The 21,751-nt window shown below is 44.8% G+C and overlaps 1 protein-coding gene across 1 annotated transcript in view; it reads left to right on the top strand.

Annotated features, from left to right (window-relative positions):
• Positions 1-9,793: 9,793 nt before the first annotated feature.
• Positions 9,794-21,751, top strand: part of HTR1A (5-hydroxytryptamine receptor 1A) — a 42,230-nt gene continuing 30,272 nt past the window's right edge. The window contains exon 1 of the mRNA XM_064640842.1: positions 9,794-12,288. Coding sequence (XP_064496912.1) covers positions 10,555-11,796 — 1,242 coding nt within the window. The 5' untranslated portion in view covers positions 9,794-10,554 and the 3' untranslated portion in view covers positions 11,797-12,288. The remainder of the gene's footprint in view (positions 12,289-21,751) is intronic.

The following is a 21,751-nucleotide window of genomic DNA, read 5'->3' as shown; positions in this document are numbered from 1 at the left end:
TTGTATAGAATATGTCTTTGGCCTGTTTGGGTCAGCTCTCCTGGCCACGGTCCCTCCCAGAGTCTTGTGCACCTGCTCACTGGCAGAGCATAGGAAGCTGAAAAGTCCTTAGTTTAGGGTAAGTACAAATTAGCAACAACTAAAACATCAGTGTGTTACCAACATTATCCTCATATTGAACGCAGCACTGTACCAGTTAGTAGGAAGTACATTATCATGTCCAAACCCAGGATACGATGCATGTTCTTATTTCTATATTGCAGTTTGTCGTAACCTCACTTTTGGCAGTGCCAGAATGCATGAGCTGTGCTGCACCCTGGGCCAGGGAAAGTAAGCATCCCCCAAACTGCTGTTATTTATTTATTCCTTTTTAGACTGGGCAATCTCAGTGATTTAGGGATTAAATTTGCAGATTCCACCAAGCTGTACAAAATCAACTGAGGACTGATACCTTGTGGCATGAGGTAGGAATGAGTAGTCACAGACAGAAGTCACTTGGGTTACCTTTGTCACTTAAGGAAATGTGCATAGCACATAACACAAAACTAAGAAGCTCTTATGGACAAAAAAAGGTTTATTCTGGAAGAAGGGGCAAACCCATAGATGACAGCTAAAATTACCATTGAAATAAAAAAGGAAAGGGGCATACTATGGATTCTGACTGCAGCCAAATTCTTGGCTTTGCCCTGAGCTACCAGTTCGTGAATTGCCTCAAATGGCCAGTACTTTGCAGATGACCCATAAGCCTGTGCTTTGCAGGGGAATCAGCAGAAATGAATTACTGAACATTGCAGATTTTTTTTTAAATATTCAGAGAAGTACTGTGTATTAAATATGTATTTATCATGCCCAGCCAGTGTGAATATAATTTATGAGTGATTATAGAATCACAGACTGGAAAAGGCTTAGTTAAGGTTGAAAATATACTATGTCTATATTTGCCTTAAAAAAAAAGGTGATTTTGAATGTTTTTATTTTCAAAATGGGTACTTTAATGTTCAAGAAATGAATCATGGAAGCAGCTGAGTGCTTATGAACAGATGTGAATATGATTCCTTATGGGGAAGTATAGTAAAAAATGTATCACAAGCATTTAAAAAACTTTTCAAAACTAGCAGAGATGATTACTCTGAAAGTTACTGTTATAGGTTTACTTGTTCTAAAAAAAACAAGCAGGAATTATTCTTCCCCCTGTATCACTCTAAAAGAAATACATTGACTGAGGGAGGGGGAAGCAGTTTGCCTAGAGTAATTGACACACACAGAAGAACTAAATAGCAGGCCTGCATTCCATACTGATGGCTGTCAGAAGACTGTGTGTGGCGGGGTGAGTTGTTTTTTCCCTCTCCTCGGAAATGGCAGGGACTTCACTTCTGCCCTGACGCAGGGAGGGGTGTAGGTGGAAAGGCTCCAAGGTCGCTTTTGTTTTTGGCCTGGTCATCTGGCTGTTTTCTGTCCCTGGTTTGCCCTTGTCTTCCTGCGCCCTGTTCTGCCCCCAGCCTGGACCTGCTCGGACTTCACCGCAGAGGCTTGACCCACCTGCAGAGGAACTTTCTGGGGAGGAGGTCGCCTTCTCCCTCCTCTGCTCCTGTGTTTGGCAGTGGCATGTGTCCATTGATGACAGGGGGGAATTCCCAGACACAGCCAGCCGCAGACAGCGTGAGTTTCGTGGGAAAGAGCCCCCTTTCTCCCCTTTCCCCCTTCCCCTTCTCAGGGTGTGTGGGGGGAGGAGATCTCCATTTTCAACTTCTCCCACGTACTGGGGCCCTCATGCGGCAACCACCAGAGCCCAACAGCACCCCTGACTGACTACCACCAAGCACCTACAGGCTCTGCACCTCCAGCGATCAGACCCCTGCTGATTGTTGTTAGAATTGCGCCAAAAGGCAGAAAGTACCGAACTGTTTCCTTTTTGAAGGGGATTGTTGGGTATAGGGTTATTGTTTGGTTGGTTTTGTGTTCTTTTGTTGTTCTGCCAATACACATATATCCTTTAATAAAGGGCTGTTATTTTTTCTTTCTCCATACTTCCTCAACTGGAGCCTCTTAATTTCAGATTTACAATTGCTTAGAGGGAGGAGTTTGGTTTTCCTCATAACTCACCCTCCTTAACAAAACACTTCAGTCTCATTAAACTGAGACAGTTACTATAATCCTTTAATTTTCTTTCTGTGGAATATCCTACAGCTAAAAACTGTCTTCAGTATCTATAAAGAAAAAAAGATATTAGAGGTGTAATTGATGTAAATTAGAACTGGAAGCTGAAATGAGACTAATTCAAACTGGATCTTAAGCATGGGCTTTAACAACAAAAGTTTGAAATATTGTAATAAACTACCAAAGTTTCTTTTTTTTTAATGACCAAAGGCCTTCAAATCAAAATTGCATAATAAATTACTTGGATAAGTATTGGAGTAAATGGCAGAAATAAAGTAGTCTGTGCTGTGTAAAAGACCAGGCTAAATGACCTTCAGAACTTAATTTTAGAAATGTGAAAAATTTCTTTCAGTACTGGCAAACCTGCCATTTCACTAGCTGAGGGTCCTGCTTAACCACATGTTGCATATTTTCTCATTTTATGGATATTACTGATTTCAGCAAGATCCTATTTCAGCAATCCTATTCTAAGCCTGCAGCGTAGTTTGGTGCCAATGTGAAACAAAATCAACAGAAGAAAATATGGGTGTTGAAGTAAAGTAGATTAACAAAAGTTAGAACTATATGGAATTTGTATCTTTTTAGACAGAAGAGCAATCCTTTTTCTTCTATAGTCTGGGTAGTTTATCACAGAAGATTCTTAAAGTGTGCAATTGTTCAGATTTGCATATGGTGTGTGTGTATATCAGACATGAAGTTAAAAGTGCAGCAATACACCTGAATTATCTATCCCTGCAGTTTACAGCTTCCAAATTGCTAAACAGTAGCCAAAATGTGCCCATGCGCTATTAGCTATTGTCTCTGAGATGCCCTCATCTCTGGCCATTTGCACTTCCAATCTATTCCTGTGCCTCCGCTGCTACCATTACTAAAAGACATATTGTATCAATTACCACCTTCTGGGTGCTAAGAGAGTTTGTAGCATAGCTGTGGGCCTTTTCATGTATTTCATTTCAGTGCCCAAGAGCACTTCAATTTAATTGACTGTAACGGTGTACCTGCCTTGGTCTATACTGTATATGGTTACAGAACTGGGTGCTGTCAATGGCTGTTTAAATTATTAGCAGAAATTAATAACTGAAGTAGTAATTAAATAAATTAAAATGCCTACTTTTTCTGTTACTACTTTCTTTTGACTAGGTAAACATTTTTAAATGTACTCAGTGTTACCCTAATTTTTTCCTCTGATGTCCATGAAATTCCCAGTCCATAAAAATGTGTTTTGCTTTATATTAAGTGTGACCCCATATCTTAGAGTGATAGTGGGTATGTGTAGTTAAAAATTGATCAGGCATATTTCTGTCCAATTTCTTATCATTTATCAAAACCAGTCTCGCTTCCTGAGGGAAGATGATCCTGGAGAGTACATAAAGATACAAACTTGCTGTTCCTTGGTCTTAGCACATAGCCAGACTCTACAGTGTTTGACCTCTATGCTTATAGGAATGAGAAACTTACTAAGTATGAGCAGAAAGAGTTTCTGGAGAAGAGGTGGTCTGTCTGTTTTTAACTCACAAGCTCCAATACTTGTATATATACCATATATGCAGCTATGACTATTACAACCTAGATACAGTAATTTTATAATTTCCTTTTAAAGGAAGCATTGTTTTTTAAACTGTGACTTTCTTTGATGCTGGATTATATTAATTCCAGCCAATATTTTTTTATTGTATTTCATTCAGCCCTAGCTTTAAAATGCACATAACGTAAACCCTTGACGAGGGTATTACAAGTTGAGCTACCAGTAATTTAGTGACAAAGTTCTCTCCAACTTCATTATGTTATGCTCCACAAACCTATTTGCAAAAGAGATTAATGTCTTACTAGCTTTTATTTGTTCATTATTTTTTTTTTCAGTATTTCCACTGTGTGTACATGCGGGACATTTGGCAGGTTCCCAGATAAACAATGACTTTTAGCAGCTCAAGTCAGCCAGGACACTGACTTCTTTCATCAGAATGCTGATGAGTTGTTTCTTCTACAATGGAAAAACTGCTCTTGCTCTTTCTATTGTCTTTGCACAATTGACTTCCTGAAGCCTGTAATCAATTGGTTATGTTCCTCTTAAAATATTTACTAAACTATATTCTCTTGGCTCCATATGCATTTATTTCAAATATAATTGTTACTTCATCAACAGAAAAATCCCACCCCAAGCCCCAAATAAACAAGAGGTCCCTAGACAATATGATGTAAACTGAGCTGATTTGTTATTTAAAGTTACTGCAATGTATTTCACAGCTACTGTGTTGCTTGGATTACTTATGTTAAAACAGAAGCAGTTTGTGAAAGTTCCTACATCGGTTTCAACCTGTTTTGGTGTTTTCAGGTGTACATGAGAGTATTGGCAGCATCTCTGGCAATTCTATGTATTTCACTGCAGGCCAGGCAGCAGCTGAGATCTGGTTTAATTTTAGAATTGCCAACCTGAAAGGCAATGATGACTAAGACAGCAATCCCTATAGGAAGTTTATAAAATGCTATTCGCCAAGCTCAAAACTGAGTGGTTTCATCCTGGAACTGCTGAGGATTATGTATTATATATACTCTAAGGCTTCTTGTATTTTACCTATTAACTGATTTCTAATCACAGGTGGCGGAAAGAAAAAATTAGGGGTCCCTGTCTGGAGTACCACTACATGTTGGTTCATTGTACATATATATTTAAAGAGCACTCTCACCTACTTATGTTTCAAGACTGCATGCTCTAGTAATTCCCTCTTGTGTCCATATCACCATTCAATGTGTTGATCTGATTTAGAAATTTGACAGGTTTATCTGCTTTCCTAAGGCAAAAACACTGCTGAAATGACTACAGTGTACTGCTCTGTAACCTCAAGCAAACATACAGGATGTGTTTTGCTGCTGTAATTGTGGGCTTTAAACTCTTCACAAAAAACCAAAGTTTGATTTATTTTGCAAACTTTGGGTGAGAAAAACTTTCTTGTGAGCTAGTATTAATAATTAAATTACCAATATCAGAATATAGTTTTTAAAAAACCATGCAGGCATATTCTGGTTTCTTGAGACTGTATTGCACCACACAGGTGATTCTTAACCAGCTACGAAATCTTTCTTCACAGAGACCAGCTCCTAATGCACCAGTTCCGTGTATTGCTCTCCTTTGTCTCTGACACAGATGTGCTGATAAAAACCCCAGCAGAACTGGTACATTGCTCTGTTCCCCGCAGTGTGCTTAGAGTCGAGTAAGTAGATTTTCCCAGAGTTTCCCTAGAGTCAAATCCATGCTTAGGAGCTTTAGTATCAAGAAAATGCACAAATGGTTAAAAGACAATCTCCCAGCTCTTTCTTCATCACAGCTGCACTGTGTAACAGAAGGGGTAAGACAGAAAATATAACCTAAAGTCAACTTTTCCCACAATGCCAAAATTCTGATAAGTTTCTGCAAACTTATGAAAACTTATGTTTGAACAACTATTCTTGAAAGTCTCTTTACTTCACAGAGGAAGAATATGAAAGCAAACATCTTTAAAAATTAATCTTAAACTTCTAGAGTCACATAAAAGCTGCCCCAGGATTTTGATAGCAGGCATCATTAGTAACAGTTTCACTTCAGTGATGTTCCTTGAATATACATAACACTTATTCATTCTTGATGAAATGTTCACATACTCTTCTATTACTTCTAACACTGTGAGGTGGAATGAATTATCTCATTTTGTGAGTTCTGCTGAGTTCTGCTGTAATTTTACTTACTACTGTGAGCTCTTGGCAGAGAAAGATAGAATCAGCAAATAAAAATGTGTGTATCTTATAAATAATTAGTTTCTATCCTTAATAAAATTGACTAATGTAAGAGTTGCAGTAAGACAGCTGAATGGCATGAAAATAGGGCACTGAACTTGCCATCAGCTCACTGTTTTCTACGATGACAGTGTCAACTGGGATATATCAGGCAATGGAAGCATGGTTAATACCATGGGAAACATAACAGACAGGCATTCCAGTTATTCCTGTTTCTTCCAGGAAGAACTTCCAGGGTTATCAGGCCCAGATTACTGATATGGTTCTAAATATGCAATGAAGAGGGAACAGAAATCTGACTGGGATAGGTGCAAAGCCACCAGAAGCTGATTTAGCAGCATGTGAACCTAGCTGTACCATTCCCAAGACCTCTTAAAGACATTCTTTTAAAGCACTGCTACCTTAGCATGTCTGGCATAGAACTGACAGATTTTTCCAGGCCTGATCTTGGGTGCAATTGTTTTGTGTTTGCAGAACTGGGAGTGTTAGGGATAAGCTTGAGAGATATCTCAGTACCTTACAGGACCTAACTCAGCCCTAAAACTGAGTAAACTGCTCATGCTGTAGCCTCTGTTAAACCCCAGATGACTTGCAGAACTACAGGAATGTCTCAGTGCTGCACAGCTCCTAGTGGGTCATGGATAGCCAGCTCCTGGCTGTCTGGACAGGACAGCATGGAGAACTACCCAGCCCACCTCCATGCCCCAAAAGAGAAAAAAAAGTATTGAAATGGCACAAAGGTGATCCAAAAGTAGGAAATTTAGGCTTCTTTGTTGTGCTATTGCACCGGATTTGTAGTGTATTTATTCTGAGTAGACTAACTGTAGTTAGTTGGATGTCCAAGATTTCACAAACTGGCCATAACTAGAGATAGGACATGGGGAATAGTTCTGCTGCTGTTACTGAAAATCACTTAGTTTCCTGGTTGGTTCATCTTGTTCACAAAGTCATGACTAAACCCTTTGCCAAATTTGGACTCATTTTGATCCAGAACAGTTTGTTGAGAGCTATGCAGCTTCAATACTAGCAATGGCCTTAAACTTTTTTGTCACCTTCTTATATCTTTCAGTCTTTTATAGGATAAAGCTTATTTTTTTAAAGTACTGTGAAGCATTTTGTCTTTTATGAAAGGTGGAAGCAGATATCTTGAAGTGGATCTTGTATTGAAATGCATGTACTTGTGTGAAAGGAATGGGTTTCAATGATACAGTCACTTCAGCCATGAAATTCTTGTTTGCTTCTCTGTATTTTAAATTTATATGTGTTTTTCAGAAGGTTTCAAACAGTGTGGAGTAGTGCTAATTCCTCTTGACTGTACTTCGAAGATGCATCATGAGAAAATTCAAGGGGGCTGTAGTTGGATAGGTTGTGTCCTGGCATAGCTGTTTGGAATTTCTCTGACAGAAAACTGTACATACTCTATTAGTTTCAGTAAACTGAAACAATTAATCTCCTTAGCTCCCTAGTCTTTAAACCCATTGGTTTTGAAACCAGTACTGGAATATAAACTCCTGAATATCACAAATGCTGTATCTTATTGTGGTGAATAGCAAAAAAAAGCCCAAGACTCAAATCCTTTTCAAACCAAAGTGTAACATGCAACCACATGAACAAAATGCTGCTGTCAAATTGTGGTATTTCAGTTTTAAATTGACAAACAGATAATAATAATAATCTGAGAGCATCAAGAATATGTAGGTCTCTTTTTCTTTTTTTGAAATGGGTGGAATGAAATGCCCAGAAAAGCATCTTCTGCCACTGTTGTTAATGCCTTTTTTTTTGTACTTAATGAGGAGCTGCTTGTTTGCTGCAACCGTATCATAACTAAATAATATTAATATTTTAATTTGACTTTTTCAGGTTGTGTGGTCTTAAGGATTTATTTACTGTCAAGTCAGGTTGGATTTTATGAGGGTATGGTTTTATTTAAGAATTTCCCTAAGTGCTTCACCTAGGTTATCTAAAGACATTAGCACATCATTTGCTAATCTGCTTGAAAGTTTAACAGGAATTTCGGTCTTTAAATGCTTAGTAGGATTAAAGACACTATCACATCAAAAGAATGAATTTTAGCTTCGTCTACATCTTTCAGCTCCTACTCCCTCCTCTTCCTCCATGGTTGCCTAACTTGCTTCTCAATTTAATTAAAAGTGAAATGACCTTCAATCTCTAAAAACAAACAAACAAACAAAAACAAAAAAAAGGGCCCAATTTAAAATATTTCAGTTGAAAAAGGACCCTGTCGACTTTTTCCGATTGGATTTCTCGAGAAAAAGTGTCTGGGATTGACTTCACTTGGCCCTGTCAGCGCAAAATCTTGGAAACGATTTTCCCAAGAGCCATTCTGGACTCCTAAACCCCCCATCCCCCGTGGCTTTGAAACGCTATTTTCAGGCTAATGTAATTAGGATAATGGCTTGCCCACCACCATGCAAGTAAGCTGGGACAATCTCCTTGATGTTTCCCTGCCTCCCAGACTTGTACCTTTTTTTTTTTTTTAATCAGGCTGACTCTAAACAACAAAACCAAACTCAGATTCACTGAATGAAAACCTTTTAAGAGGCAGCTGCTAAGAAGCTAACCGTTCCCTGCATTTGAGGAGACATTAAAAAGAAAATAGGTGTTGGTAGTGAAGGCGTACTGCATACTTAAATACCGATTACATTTAATCTGTATTAAGTCTTCATTCAGTAGCGCGTAAATGTTGATGCGATCGGCTGAGACAACGGGCATGCAGGGGTGAAGCTCTGATCTGCTTATCTAGCGCATCTCTACGTCTCGATCAGATAGAGGAAATCGCAAGCCTAGGGCTGGAGAAATGCAGTCTGGACCCGTCGTAAAGAGAAAGCGGCCGAAATCTGTCCAAACGTTTTGAAGCTATGAACTCAACTTTATTTTTAAGTGTTGACTGAGAGAAGATGAAGGAAACCTGAGGGTGTGCAAACCAGGCTCTGTGAACCTCATCTCAAGTTTGATTAAGTTAGAATCAGCAAATCTTCTTGTTAAGCAATCACTTATTCGGCTTTCTGCGTTTTCTGAGTTTGCAGAATTACAGAGCGGAATGAGAGAACTCCCATCGTTCAAAATACGGCGCCGCAATATAGCAGAAAACGTGTCACAGAAGTTGTGTTAGAGACTTTCCTTTGTCTTTCAGTGACAGACAGTTAGTAAACACCACCACTTTTTTTTTTTTTTTAATGATAGAGTCTTCCCAGGATTGTTAGTTCTATTTACTGGATAATAACTGATTTGCTTATGATGTGTCAATTTGACACACTTTTTTATTCAAGATTGTTCCCAGTGATATTTTTCTCATTTCACTTTCAGACACAGCCTTTCACCCTCCTGTCGAAAGGAACCATAACGCTTTTTTAATCTTTTTTTTTAACTACTTTTTTATTGTTGCTGCCTCTGTTGCTACTATTGTAAGAGAACAGTGATTTCAACAGCGTGCTGCACTGCAATTCCCGTCTCGGGAGGGCCGGGGGGCAATGCCGCCTTTAAGCGGGGAACCGCGGGGGCGAGGAGCCGCGCACCGGAGTTGAGCCCTCGACGGCAGGACGGTGGGCCGATGGCATGAATCGTAACGAATCGGGCTTTCATCGCTACAGCACTCGTCAGCGGTGAGCGGGAGCCCTGTGCGTCCGTACAGCAGTCCCTGCCGAGACACCCACGGACGCTGCTGCCCGTGCTCCCGCTGTCCCTGCACCCGCGGCACCTCGGCTGGTGCTGCTCCCCGGGCAGCCCCGGCAGCGCCCCGGGGAGGCTGGGCGGGGGGCGAGGGTGCCGACCCGCACGAAGTCTGCCCGGTCCCGTGTTCGCGGTTCTCGGCCGAACCCCGCCGAGCGCCAGGCACTCAGGCTGCCGCCGCCTGCCTGCAGGTGGCGATCGGCACCTCCGAAGCCACTCGCCTCGGCACTCCCGGCCCGTGGGCAGCCCGGGCGGTGCGGTGCCCTACCGCCCCAGCCGGCACTGCCTGCTCACAGAATGCTATCCCCTCGCCTCCCTTCCCCTCCGTCCCGGCACCAGTCCCCAGGGGCAGCTAAGAGCACTGCTGCCGGGGCAGAGCTGCGGCGAGATTTGGAGAGGGAGAGGGCAGTCGTGGAGAGTTTCTCTGCGGTGCCCCCCCAAAGAACAGGGGGCAGGAGGGAGTGACGGACACTTCCGCCCGCCCGCCCGCCCGACGACGGCGACCCAGCGAGACCCCCCCCGCAGGAGGGCGGGAGGGAGAGGGGACGGAAGGGGAGGGGAAGGAGGGGAGGATGAATGGGAGGGAGAAAGCTAGGAGAGCGCGAAGAGGCAGAGCAGGGAGGAACGGCACGGGAGAGCAGCAGAGCAAGGGGCAGCAGCTCGGCGAGCGGCGGCGGGAGGGCCGCCCCCACGGCCCGGGGCTGCGCGCAGGGCAGAGGCGGCGGGGATGGGCGGGAGCGGGGCGGCTCCGCCAGCCGCCGTCCTCCGAGCCTCGGCAGCCTCCCGCCGCGCTATATAGGGAAGGGAGGGGTGGTTGAGCGGGGGGTGCCCGGCGTGGCCAAAGCGCACGGGGCGGCGATGCCTCCTGCCAGGGAAGCGCACAAGTGACCGGCGCCTCTTCCCATGCCTGTCTCCTGAAGCGACCCCCCCCCGCCCGGCATGGATGTGGCCAACAACACTACCTCCCCAGCGCGCTCCCCCGAGGGGACAGGCAGCCTTGGCCTCGCCGAGGTGACCCTGGGCTACCAGGTACTCACCTCCCTGCTCCTGGGAACGCTCATCCTGTGCGCTGTGAGCGGTAACGCCTGCGTGATCGCGGCCATCGCCCTGGAGCGCTCCCTGCAAACCGTGGCCAATTATTTGATCGGCTCGCTGGCCGTCACCGACCTCATGGTATCCGTGCTGGTGCTGCCCATGGCGGCCCTGTATCAGGTGCTGAACAAGTGGACACTGGGGCAGGTCACCTGCGACATCTTCATCTCGCTGGACGTGCTTTGCTGCACCTCTTCCATTCTGCACCTGTGCGCCATCGCCTTGGACAGGTACTGGGCCATCACGGACCCCATCGACTATGTTAACAAGCGGACTCCCCGACGGGCGGCCGTGCTTATCAGCCTGACCTGGCTAATCGGCTTCTTGATATCCATCCCGCCCATGCTGGGCTGGAGAACGCCGGAGGATCGCTCGAACCCCGATGCCTGCACCATCAGTAAGGACCACGGGTACACCATCTACTCCACCTTCGGCGCCTTTTATATTCCGCTTCTCCTCATGCTGGTGCTCTACGGTCGCATCTTCAAGGCGGCCCGCTTTAGAATCCGCAAGACAGTGAAGAAAGCGGAGAAGAAGAAAATCGCCGACACCTGCCTCACCCTCTCTCCGGCCACCGCGCAGAAGAAAGGCAACGGGGAGCCCGACAAGGGCTGGAGGCGAACTGTAGAGCCCAAGCCTGGTGCCTGTGTTAACGGCGCTGTGCGGCAGGGCCAGGACGGGACTGCCCTGGAGATCATCGAGGTCCAGCGCTGCAACAGTTCCTCCAAGACTCACTTGCCGCTGCCCACCGAGGCGTGCGACTCCCCACCGCCCTCCTCCTTCGAGAGACGCAATGAGAAGAACACGGAGGCCAAACGGAGAATGGCTCTGTCCCGGGAGAGGAAAACTGTCAAGACCCTGGGCATCATTATGGGCACCTTCATCCTCTGCTGGCTGCCGTTTTTCATCGTGGCCCTAGTCCTGCCCTTTTGTGACAGTAAGTGCTACATGCCCGCGTGGCTAGGGGCAGTAATCAACTGGCTGGGCTACTCTAACTCCCTTCTCAACCCCATTATCTATGCCTATTTCAACAAAGACTTCCAAAGTGCTTTTAAGAAAATTATCAAGTGCAAATTTTGCCGTCAGTGAAGCCCCCCGCTACGGGACGGGGCAAGCGGGGTCCTCCGACTCGCTCCACCCGCCTGCCGTGCGCCGCAGAGTGCCCCCTCCCAGCTCCTCTACAGCGCCGTCCGAAGGGCGGGGGACCCCGCCATCTCCCCCGCAGCGCGCCGTAGTCCCTCGCTCCTTCGCTCGCCGGACAAGCCCCGCGAGGCAGGACGGGGCTCCGCTGGGAAGGGCGCGGGACGCTCGGCCCAGGAGGGCTCCGCGGCCGCCTTCGTCTTGCATGGCCTCCGCTGCCGGGCGCCGGCGCTCCCGCCTCCTTCCGTCCCCTCCATCATTCTGGGTAGACTTAGAGTTTGCAGGTCGTTGCTCGTGGTAGCTGTAAGCCACTGTGTCTGCCCAAGTAGCATCGGTAAAAACAAACCACCCTATGCAGGAAACCTCCGTGTCGGGGATTATTCTTGGATTTACGAGGCGACGGCGGTGGACTCAAGAGCCCGACCTCGGTCTGGCAGTAGTGTGAGTATGGAGGCTGGAGGCGGAGGAAGGAGCTTTGGGCGCGTTGCTTCCCGGGCTGTGAAACCTTCAAGTGGGTGTTCTTGGGAAAACCGACCATGGTTTGTAATCTTGCAAAGTACTTAGAGCAATGTCCCTGTTTGCATTACCTGTGCCTGACAGCTCTACTGCTATGCTAGGACCTTCCAGTTCATCGGGCTTCCCTTTGTTACAGCACAGGGAAATGATGGGACTTAAACCCCAACTGCACGCCTCATTATATGGAGATTTATGGGGATTATTTTTTTTAAATGCCTTCGACCAAGTGTTTCCCAGCAAGGAAAGGCTTGGAGCTGTGCGACTATCTCTTGAGTACACCCCGCTCGCAACGGCACAGCGAGTTTAAGCAGCCTGCGAAGTGGCGTTTCTTTCTTTTTTTTTTTTTCTTTTCTTTTTTTCCCCCCTCTTCCTTAAGCCGCTTGAAAGTTTCTCCCGAGACATTGCGGTTGCTTCGGAGGCAGCCAGATGAGGCACATTTTGCTCGGGGGAAAAAAAGAAAAAAAAAAAGACAACAACACGACGATTCAAACTGATCAACCAAAACATTGCCATGTGCTCCGTAGCAGTAGGGGAGGAGCCGAGAGCATCTGCCGGCGGCAGCCGTAGGTGGGGAAAGCAGGTACTCTCCTCCCCCGAGACAGTCCCGGCGGGGGTAAGCACGACCCTCCCCGCAAGCTGAGAGCCGCGGCCAGAGCACGCAGTGTCCCTGCAAGGAGAGCCTAGCTTGGCCCGGCCAGTTGTCGGGGCGGCTCTGCCAGCCTCTGCCCGCAGAGGGTCCCCGCTCTGCCACTGTCCCAGCTGCTTGGCCCCTCCTTCCCCGCGGGGCCCGGGGTTGGGGCAGGACTGCGTTGCCCGCCGCACAGCCCCTTTGCCCGCCCTGCCCCTGCCCCTCCCCTGCCTCCTCCGCCCCCTGCGGCCGGGATCCGAGGCCTCTTTCAACCTTGGGAGGGGACGGCGCTCGATGGGATAATGGCAGTGGGCCGGCTGCCGCGTACCCGTGGAATGAATGCTTGACCAAATATATATATATATATACACATATATATTTTTCCTGTTTATTTTTGTGTAATCTGTGTTACTTGTAAGTAAAAGGGAATGTGAAATATGTGTGTCACGTGAATGTAAGTGTCCAGTAATTTCTGAACTTCACCCTCTTACATTAAACGAAAATAGTGCTTTTAGCAACCTTGGATATGTAGCTGATTTTCTGAAAATCCTATTTGGCCTTATTTTCGCAATTAAAGTGATCTTTGATCTTATCTCTTCTTTGATCACTCGTAACCACGGTGTCCCAGATGTTCCTTAAGTGCCGCCGGAGTCTCAGAGGAGTAAGCCTGGAGCGATTAGGGAGCCGAAACTTCTCCTGAGCGCTCAGGTATCCGGTGACTTTGGGAACACCTGGGTAGAGCTGCCGGGCACCGCGGGGCAGGGACGCGAGTGGGGACGCGAGGGCCTGGATCCGCCGGCGGTGCGGCGGGATCGCTGCTGTGCAGCGGGGTTTGTTCTTCTCAATTCCTCCTTTCTATCATCCCACTGACTCTGGCAAGTGCGTTTCTGCACGTTTTGCCTTTTTCCAATTAGTTTTTCTTCTTTGTAAACCTTCCTGTAAACTCTTCGGCAACGATCCCAGCTGGGAAAGTGGGGCGCCCTCTGGTCTTGTACCATAGACCGCGGGGGGTCCCCTCACGCCCTGGGGGTTGGCGCCTGACTTCGGAGTGGGACGGGGCAGGGCCACCCGACTCCTCCGACAGCCTCAAGACCTCGAAGCAGAGAACACCCGGAGCTGCATAAGACAGGGCGGCATAAGGGTCGCCCCTTCTGTGCTGCCTGTATGCATTTCGCCCGCCCGCACTGCAGGGCGGGGATGGAAAGAGTACGAGCGAGGGCAGCCCTCGGGCCGCCATGCCCCAGACCGGCTGGTGCGGGGTTGCTCCGGAGCTTGGGAGCGCAAATCCCTCCGTCTGGTACCGTGAGGCGAGACGCGCCGTTTCCCGTCCATGTCTGCGGCCTGTGTCCCTGTGCGGGCGTTCGCCTCCTCTTTCCAAGGGGAAGCGTGGCAGCGGCCCCACACCGCTGCTACTCTCCCTGTCAGGGGCCCGCCGGAGCAGCGCGGGTCACTGGTGCTTCGGCGCTCGCAACCACCAGCAGCCTCTCCGCCTCTCCTCGGCGGGGAAAACACCCCTCGACCACTCTCCGGCCCGCGGCAGGGCCGCATGGGCCGGACTCCGGAGGCGCCAACGCCGGGGCCAAAGCCATGGTCCCACTGGCGGCTCGCTCCGCATCCCTCTCCTTCATCCCGGTCTCGGGGCTCCGCACCGGCCACGACGGAGATACCGGCCCAGACCTCCGTGGGACTGTTTCTCGGAACAGTTTGACGTTTCTCACTCCCTCTGTTGTCTCTTCCTTTTTCTTTTTTTCCGCTCCCTTGCAATAAATTATGGAATGTGGAGGAAACGGCCTGCTTTGAAAGATGGACCTTTTTTCCCCGTACAGTAGTTTTCAAATTCTTAATTTGATTTCCACTAAGATTTAAAACAAAAAAAACCCCAACCCCAAAATCCCCCCGGAAACGAAATACCCCCCCCCCCCCAAAACAAAGAACAAATGTTTTTAAGGGAGAAATCAATTCTGTATTAAATCAGTATTTGTGGTTAGTTGCAATATTGTATTTGCTCCACTAATGAGCAGTCTCCTCACAGTGTAGAGAGCTTCATTTCAGTTTTAAAGTTCCTATGGAAGTTCAAGCAATGAATAAAGAAAAATCCAAAAAGAAAGCAAAAGATTTTGTTTTAAACCGAACCACAGAAAATTGGGTTTTAACAACTTGAGTCAGTTATAACTGTCAAAGATAGGTATAGATATAACATCTTCCTTTAAAAATGCCTCTTTCAGCTGCTGTAAAACGAGAAGAAAGTTTAATAACTTTGAATTTTCTCTTCTCTGTGGCTCCAGTCAAGACTGAATTTGGGACTGAATCACACATCTAACAAGAATGCTGGTAGAGCAATAGAAATATACACTGGCCCACTGTACTTATGGTTGAGGATGGGAGGATGAAGGGGTAAGAAAAAGGGAAAGACATGCGGGCTTAAGATGTATTGGTCCAAACTGCAAAATAGATTTAAATGGAAATCTTCCACGTAAAATATTTAAGACTTCCTTTCTTTCATGTGTCAGTCCCATCCTGACAGAAACATGCTGTAGGTCTGGTAAAAACAACATTGGCCAAACAGATTTTGTACATAACAGTGAGTATTACACAGCATATGCTATATAATTTCAGGCATATCGTCACTAGTGAATGCCAGGTGCAATCCAATCTTTTAAAGTGAAATCTGTTTGGTAAGATGGAGTAGGCTTATACTGGAGTCTTTTGTTCAAGTGGCTCAGAAGGAAAATGTCCTTTTTCAGTTTGATATTATAGAGACTGGTTACGATTTTTAATGGTCCAGTATAAAAAGAAAATATATACAATGGTCATCTGCTTGAACTACTGTAATCCAAACATAAGGCTTTTGAACCAAAGTGAGTTGTGAAATATTTGGGAAGCTGTTAAATTTTGCATCTAAATGTTACGTCTCTAAAGTCAGGATCCCAGTAGATGTCCATTTCTGGTTGGCCTTTGGAAGAATTATTCCAGATGAAGTGAAGGTGGCTTGGATTTGAAGACAACCAAACCATCAGAAAAAACACCTGGACCACACTGAGAGGTGTTGCCTGTACTCAAGTTTGGCTAGTTGTCTGTCATCCAGACACCTATCCTAGGCAGAGATTGTAGAAAAGTCAGGTCTCATGCAGCCAGAGTGCTTGGCTGGGTGTTACCTTCAAATCTGTGATCCTTCAGTTTCTATAATCTTCCAGCCTCTTTGTCTATCTTCCCATATGTGGTGAAAAACGTGGGTAAAATGCAGGTAAAAGCCCTGGGGGAGAGCTTCTGGTGATAGTCTTTGGGGTTTGCCCTGGATGAGTTTTTGGCAGTTTCCATGTCTACAAGGCAAGAAAGGAGCAGTCAGAAAGGTATTCAGGACAGAGAATCAGCTAGGCTTGCTTTCATGCAAGAGGCTTGACTCTGAAAAGCAGTTTTGGAAACTTCTGCTCCTGAAATGAAGATGTCTGCTCTCTCCCACTGAGCAGATTATTGTAAACCTCAGGCCAGGCCAGCACTGAGCCCAAAGAGGGTCTGATCTGGCCAAACTGGCCATTGAAAACTATCTCCAGCAAACTTTGTCTTTACTGTACCCAGTGCTAAGAGCTACTGCCAACTTAGTGCAAACCAGGCAGAGGGGCTTTTCCACCTGCCTTTGAATTCATGGTCTCCCAGCCTTGAGAAAAAAAAATTAAGGAAACTCACTGGATTGAATCTGTCCCTTAAAGAATAGTGCTGTCTTCAGAAGAATCACAGACTGCATGAATGTAGTTTATTATTTCTTGAGCCAGCTGACATGCTACCTTATTTTGACATAGTTTAGTGCATGCACATTTAATCAAAATACCCATACGCATCAAAGAGGCAGTTCCCTCCACTGTACTTCAATTACAGACTATTCTGAAAATCCTTGGGCTAGTTGCCTGAAAACGTCATTTCCAGTAGCCCTCAGAATTTATTTTCCCCATTTCCTATGAGCAAGTCAGTTGCTCATAAATGGCGGGTAAAAGGTCTCTAGATTTCCAAATGACTACTGTTAAATTATTCTGAGATCTGTCTTTGAAGACTCATTTTCATCTGCAGTTCTGTAGAATTTCTAAAATAATCAGATTTGTGTAGATTTCTAGCCTGGCTTCAGGAAAGGAGACAGAAGGTAACAAGCTCTCTCTCTCTCTCTCTTCATCAACCTCCTTACTACTACTAAAAAGCAGTGGCTTTTTTAGTAGACATGGGCAAAACAACTCTTCCTATGGAATTCAAGTAAATGGGTGTGAAATGTTTTTGAGCACATTACAAGTTTTCACAGCACCACAACAGAATGTGATTCGTTGTAAAAATTTACTGTAACAATATAAAAAGAATATTTAAGTTATTAAAATGAAAGACAGGTAACATCTACTTTTACCTAGAGTGAATCATCTCCTTTATGAGCCACTCAGAGGAGAAAAAATATTTCAAGCAATACTAAGTGGCAGCTGTGTTTAGTGACTTATGACAAAGACATAGTATATGTCACATTGCTAATAATCGACATCATGAAATTATGTGAAAATAGCCATGTAGAAGGCACTAGCCATATTCATAATTGAAATAATTTACCAATGTTGTAGAATTTTACAGAATCTTATTAAAAATGTCATGCGTTTTGTACAAAGGTGGTGTTTTGGCTAAAGTGTTTTTCTCCCAATCAAATTACTGCCCAGGCACAGTAGTTTCTGAGGTAACAGTGTCATTTACAGGAGAGATGAGGACTTTTAGATGTGCCTCTCTACTACCAATCCTGAAGTGCACAGGGGCTCAAGCCCTGCCTTTGCAGGATACTGCCTTTGGTGTCAGTGGCTGTGTAAGGGACAATTTCTTGAGGAGGTTCCAGGTGCCAGCGTGATACCACAGTACCTACCCACTACTAAGCATTGGTGTTGTGATGTTGTCTACAGAAAACTGTACCACTCCCACTGAAAAATAAGAGATTTAAATATATGGACATGTAATTTGATAGTACTTATGAAAAAAAGAGTGAAAAATGTGAATAAGAAATAGATAAATTACAAGTGGAATTGAAGCCTTTTGTAAATGAATGGTTTTTACAAGTTTTGTATTTACTTGCAACAGCCAAATCAGTCCAGTGCTGACCTAGGAAGCTTTATTGTTCTCCTGAAGACAAGGGTGATAAGTTGCTAAGAGAGGAAACTAGCAGTGGGTTATGAGGTAATCATAAACACACCTGCATGGCAACAAGCAGAGAATTTCAATAGACATGGACTGCTTTTTATTTCTCTTTAACACCTAAGTTCCAGTCATGACTTACCTTTTCGGTATGGAAACATTTTCATTTTCAGTCTCTGCATTTCATTAAAAAAAGAAAAAATAAAGAATAGTAACATATGCCTTGGAAGGAGAAACAATTACATTTATTCCTATGAACTCCCTTCAGATTTTGCTAAATAAAGAGAGAAAAAAAGGGATGTCATCATCATGGCTGGGCTTCGTGAACGAAGATTTGGGAAGGCTCTATCCACATTTGTTACAGGCACGCTGGTGGCTTATGAGGCCAATACGAGACAGACATATCTGATTGCAAAAGGCACAGCAGAAAGACTCCTTAGATGGTGTATTCTGCAATACACGGTTCTTTCTGCATTGCCTTTTCTCCTCGAAAGTGATCCTGCGTGTGTTCTCAAAGGAGACAGCTGCGTTATAGACGGCGTGTCTCCAGGCCTCCCGATTGGAGGCCAGAGTAGACCAGTGATGATGATCAATATGGCCAAGGTTGAGATGTTGTTTCAGGGAGTCCTTGTATCTTTTTTTCGGGGCTCCTCTCATGTGGCAGCCGGTGGCAAGTTCACCATAAAGCAAGATCTTAGGGAGGCGGTGGTCCTTCATCCTGGAGACGTGCCCTGCCCATCGCAGCTGTGTTCTCATCAACATGGCCTCAATACTTGTGACTGCTAAAGGGATGTAATTTCATTCATAATTCAGTCAACTTTTTCCACTGTCTTTCAACAAGTAAGGATGATTGCGGTCAGCTTTCTCCTAAGTGGAAAGCTTGCTGTTTATGTAGCAATTGAATTTTTTCTTTCCTTTTCTTGGTGGATTTTAGGTTTTATTGAAATTGTAATTTGAAATTTTAGAAGTGCATTTAGTTCAGGAATATTTATATACATATTAAAAATATTTACATTACTTAAAAAATAAACCAGCCAGTTCTAATTAGACAACCTCTAATCTAGACAAGGTGGTGATTGCTCAAAGGTTGGACTCGATGATCATGGAGGTCTTTTCCAACCTTAATGATTCTGTAATTCTGTGATTCTGTAACTGAAATATTACCAGAACCATGGTAGCACTTCGAAACCGTGATTTGACTGTGCGACTGCTTAGATGCTCATCAGGAGATAGTCAGAAGGGCAAGAGATCTGCAGCAGGTACTGTAGGAAATGAGCTTTAGCTTGAACTTCTTGAAAGCCTAAAAGACTGATGAAAAAAGTGCTGTTCCCAAAGCTTGAAGATATTCCTGTGATTGGAATCACAAGACACAGCAAACAAGTCATATTTAATCCTTTGATGTCAGTAATGGCCAGGACAGTCCATGCAGCCTTCTTCCTTTCCTTATATTTCCCTATGAAACAGGAAAATTGACAGGAATCTCAATTTTTTTTTCTTTTTTCTTTTCAGTGTGTACAAGGGCAGAATGCAGAAGAACATTAGCATTTAATTGCTGTCCTCAACCGTACAAAATTTATTAAAAAATGTATTGCAGCACATTGAAATTTAAATGTTAAACAGCCCTGGGATACAGTCAGTTTCTGGAAGAAGGAATGAATTGCATGCAGCACTAGCATTGGATGAAGTAAGCATCAGTTTTCAGACACATCATTCATGCTGGTATTTTAAAAAATCAGATAGAATTACTTCTTTACGGTCATCTTATTCCATTGTTTTTATATGTTAAGGATATAATTTAATAAAAATTGTGAAGTTAATCATAGTGTGCATGAAACAGGTTTCAATAGTAATGCCTGAGGTATAAAATTCTTGTGGCTCAGTTCACTTGTTGATAAACAATTTTGCTACAAGAATTTTTGGTGAGAAATCTCAGGGGTGTAGATGGAGCAGGATACACTGGGAAAAAAAGTACCAAATTCTTTCCCTAGAGAAAAATTTTTCATCTTAACATTTATGGCCATAAAATACCTGGAGGAAGGAAGGCTGTTCTTAGTCTGCTGCTAAATGTTAGGAAAGTAATCATTCAGATAAAGTGTCCAATCCAAGCAAGAGAGAATCACATAGTTTAAATAAGTGCCAACTAAACACCAAGAGCTGGGCTATGTGCCTGCACTGAACCAGAAGCCTGCAGCTCTTTAGGTTCTTCTCTTTGTACTTGTCAGCCTCATCCTTGTAACTTCAGTTTTACAGAACTTTTTTTACCAACAGACCTTGACTATTCCTCAAGCACCGTGTTCATGAAGAAGAAGCCTTGTAAAATCATATACATGTGTGTATATATAGACATAAATATATGCATTTCAGCTTACTGTATATGACAGTTTTTAGAGTTCATATTTCAGTTCTCCATGGGTGTGATATCCCACAGGTTGGAATACATCCCTTAAGAGAGAAATGATTTTTATCTGGAGCTGAATCCAGTTAGTATTTTCAGAGAATAATAGAATTTCAGACTCGTTTTGGCTGGAAGGGACCTTTAAACATCATATAGTCCTAGCCCCCTGCCCTGGGCAGGGACATTTTCAGCTAGATCGAGTTGCTTGTTCAAAGCCCCATCCAACCTGACTTTGAATGCGCTCCAGGGAAGGGGCATCTACCATCTGTCTGGGTGACCTGTTACAGTGTTTCACTACCCTCATCTTAAAAAATTTTTTCCTTCTGTGTAGTCCAAATCGACCCTCTTTTAGTCTAAAACAATTGTCCCTTGTCCTATTGCAAGAGACCCTCTTAAACTCTTTGTCCCCATCTTCTGTATAAGCCCCCATCAAGTACTGAAAAGTCCACAATAAGTTTCCCCAGAACCTTCTCTTCCCCAGGCTGAACAACTCACTCTGTCATTATAGGAGAGGTGTTCCATCCCTCTGATCATCTTCGTGGCCCTGCTCTGAACTCACTCCAACAAGTTGGTGTGTTCCTGTGCCCTCCAGAGCTGCATGTGGTATTCAAGGTGGGCTCTCACAAGAGCAGAGCAGAGGGGCAGAATCACCTCTCTAGACCTGCTGGCCATACTACTTTTGATGCCGTCCAGGGTGTGATTGGCTTTCTGGGCTGTGAGTGACCACAACTGGATTATGTGCAGTTTTTCATCACCAGCACCCCCAGGTCCCTCTTGTCAGGGCTGTTCTCAATCGCTTCATCCCCCAACCTGTATTGATACTGGGGATTGCTCTGAACAAGGCGCAGAACTTTGCACTTGGCCTCATTGAACCCCCTGAGGTTCACATGTCCCTGGTTCTCATTGGCTCTGGATGGCCCCATCACTCCGGATGGCATCCTGTTCCTCAGGCCACTGCTCCACTCAGCTTCATGTCATCTAAAAACTTGCAGAATGAATGCTTATGACTGCAAGACTTGGCAGACAGGCAGTCAGACCACATTATCTCAAATGGGGTCAATATAAGTTTGGCTGAACTGCATGTCTAGCTGTACACCAGCAGATGCAGACTCTGATGGATGTGAGACACTTTCCAGCTTTGTAGTCTTATGTTTTTAGTCCAAAACAGCTGTATCTATAAGTTGTATAGCTCAGAAGGCAACTCTAAGGGATGTGTCTGA

This window comes from Pseudopipra pipra, chromosome Z (assembly GCF_036250125.1).
Source record: "Pseudopipra pipra isolate bDixPip1 chromosome Z, bDixPip1.hap1, whole genome shotgun sequence".
NCBI classification, from domain to species: Eukaryota; Metazoa; Chordata; class Aves; order Passeriformes; family Pipridae; genus Pseudopipra; species Pseudopipra pipra.
This window is presented reverse-complemented; position numbering and strand designations above follow the sequence as displayed.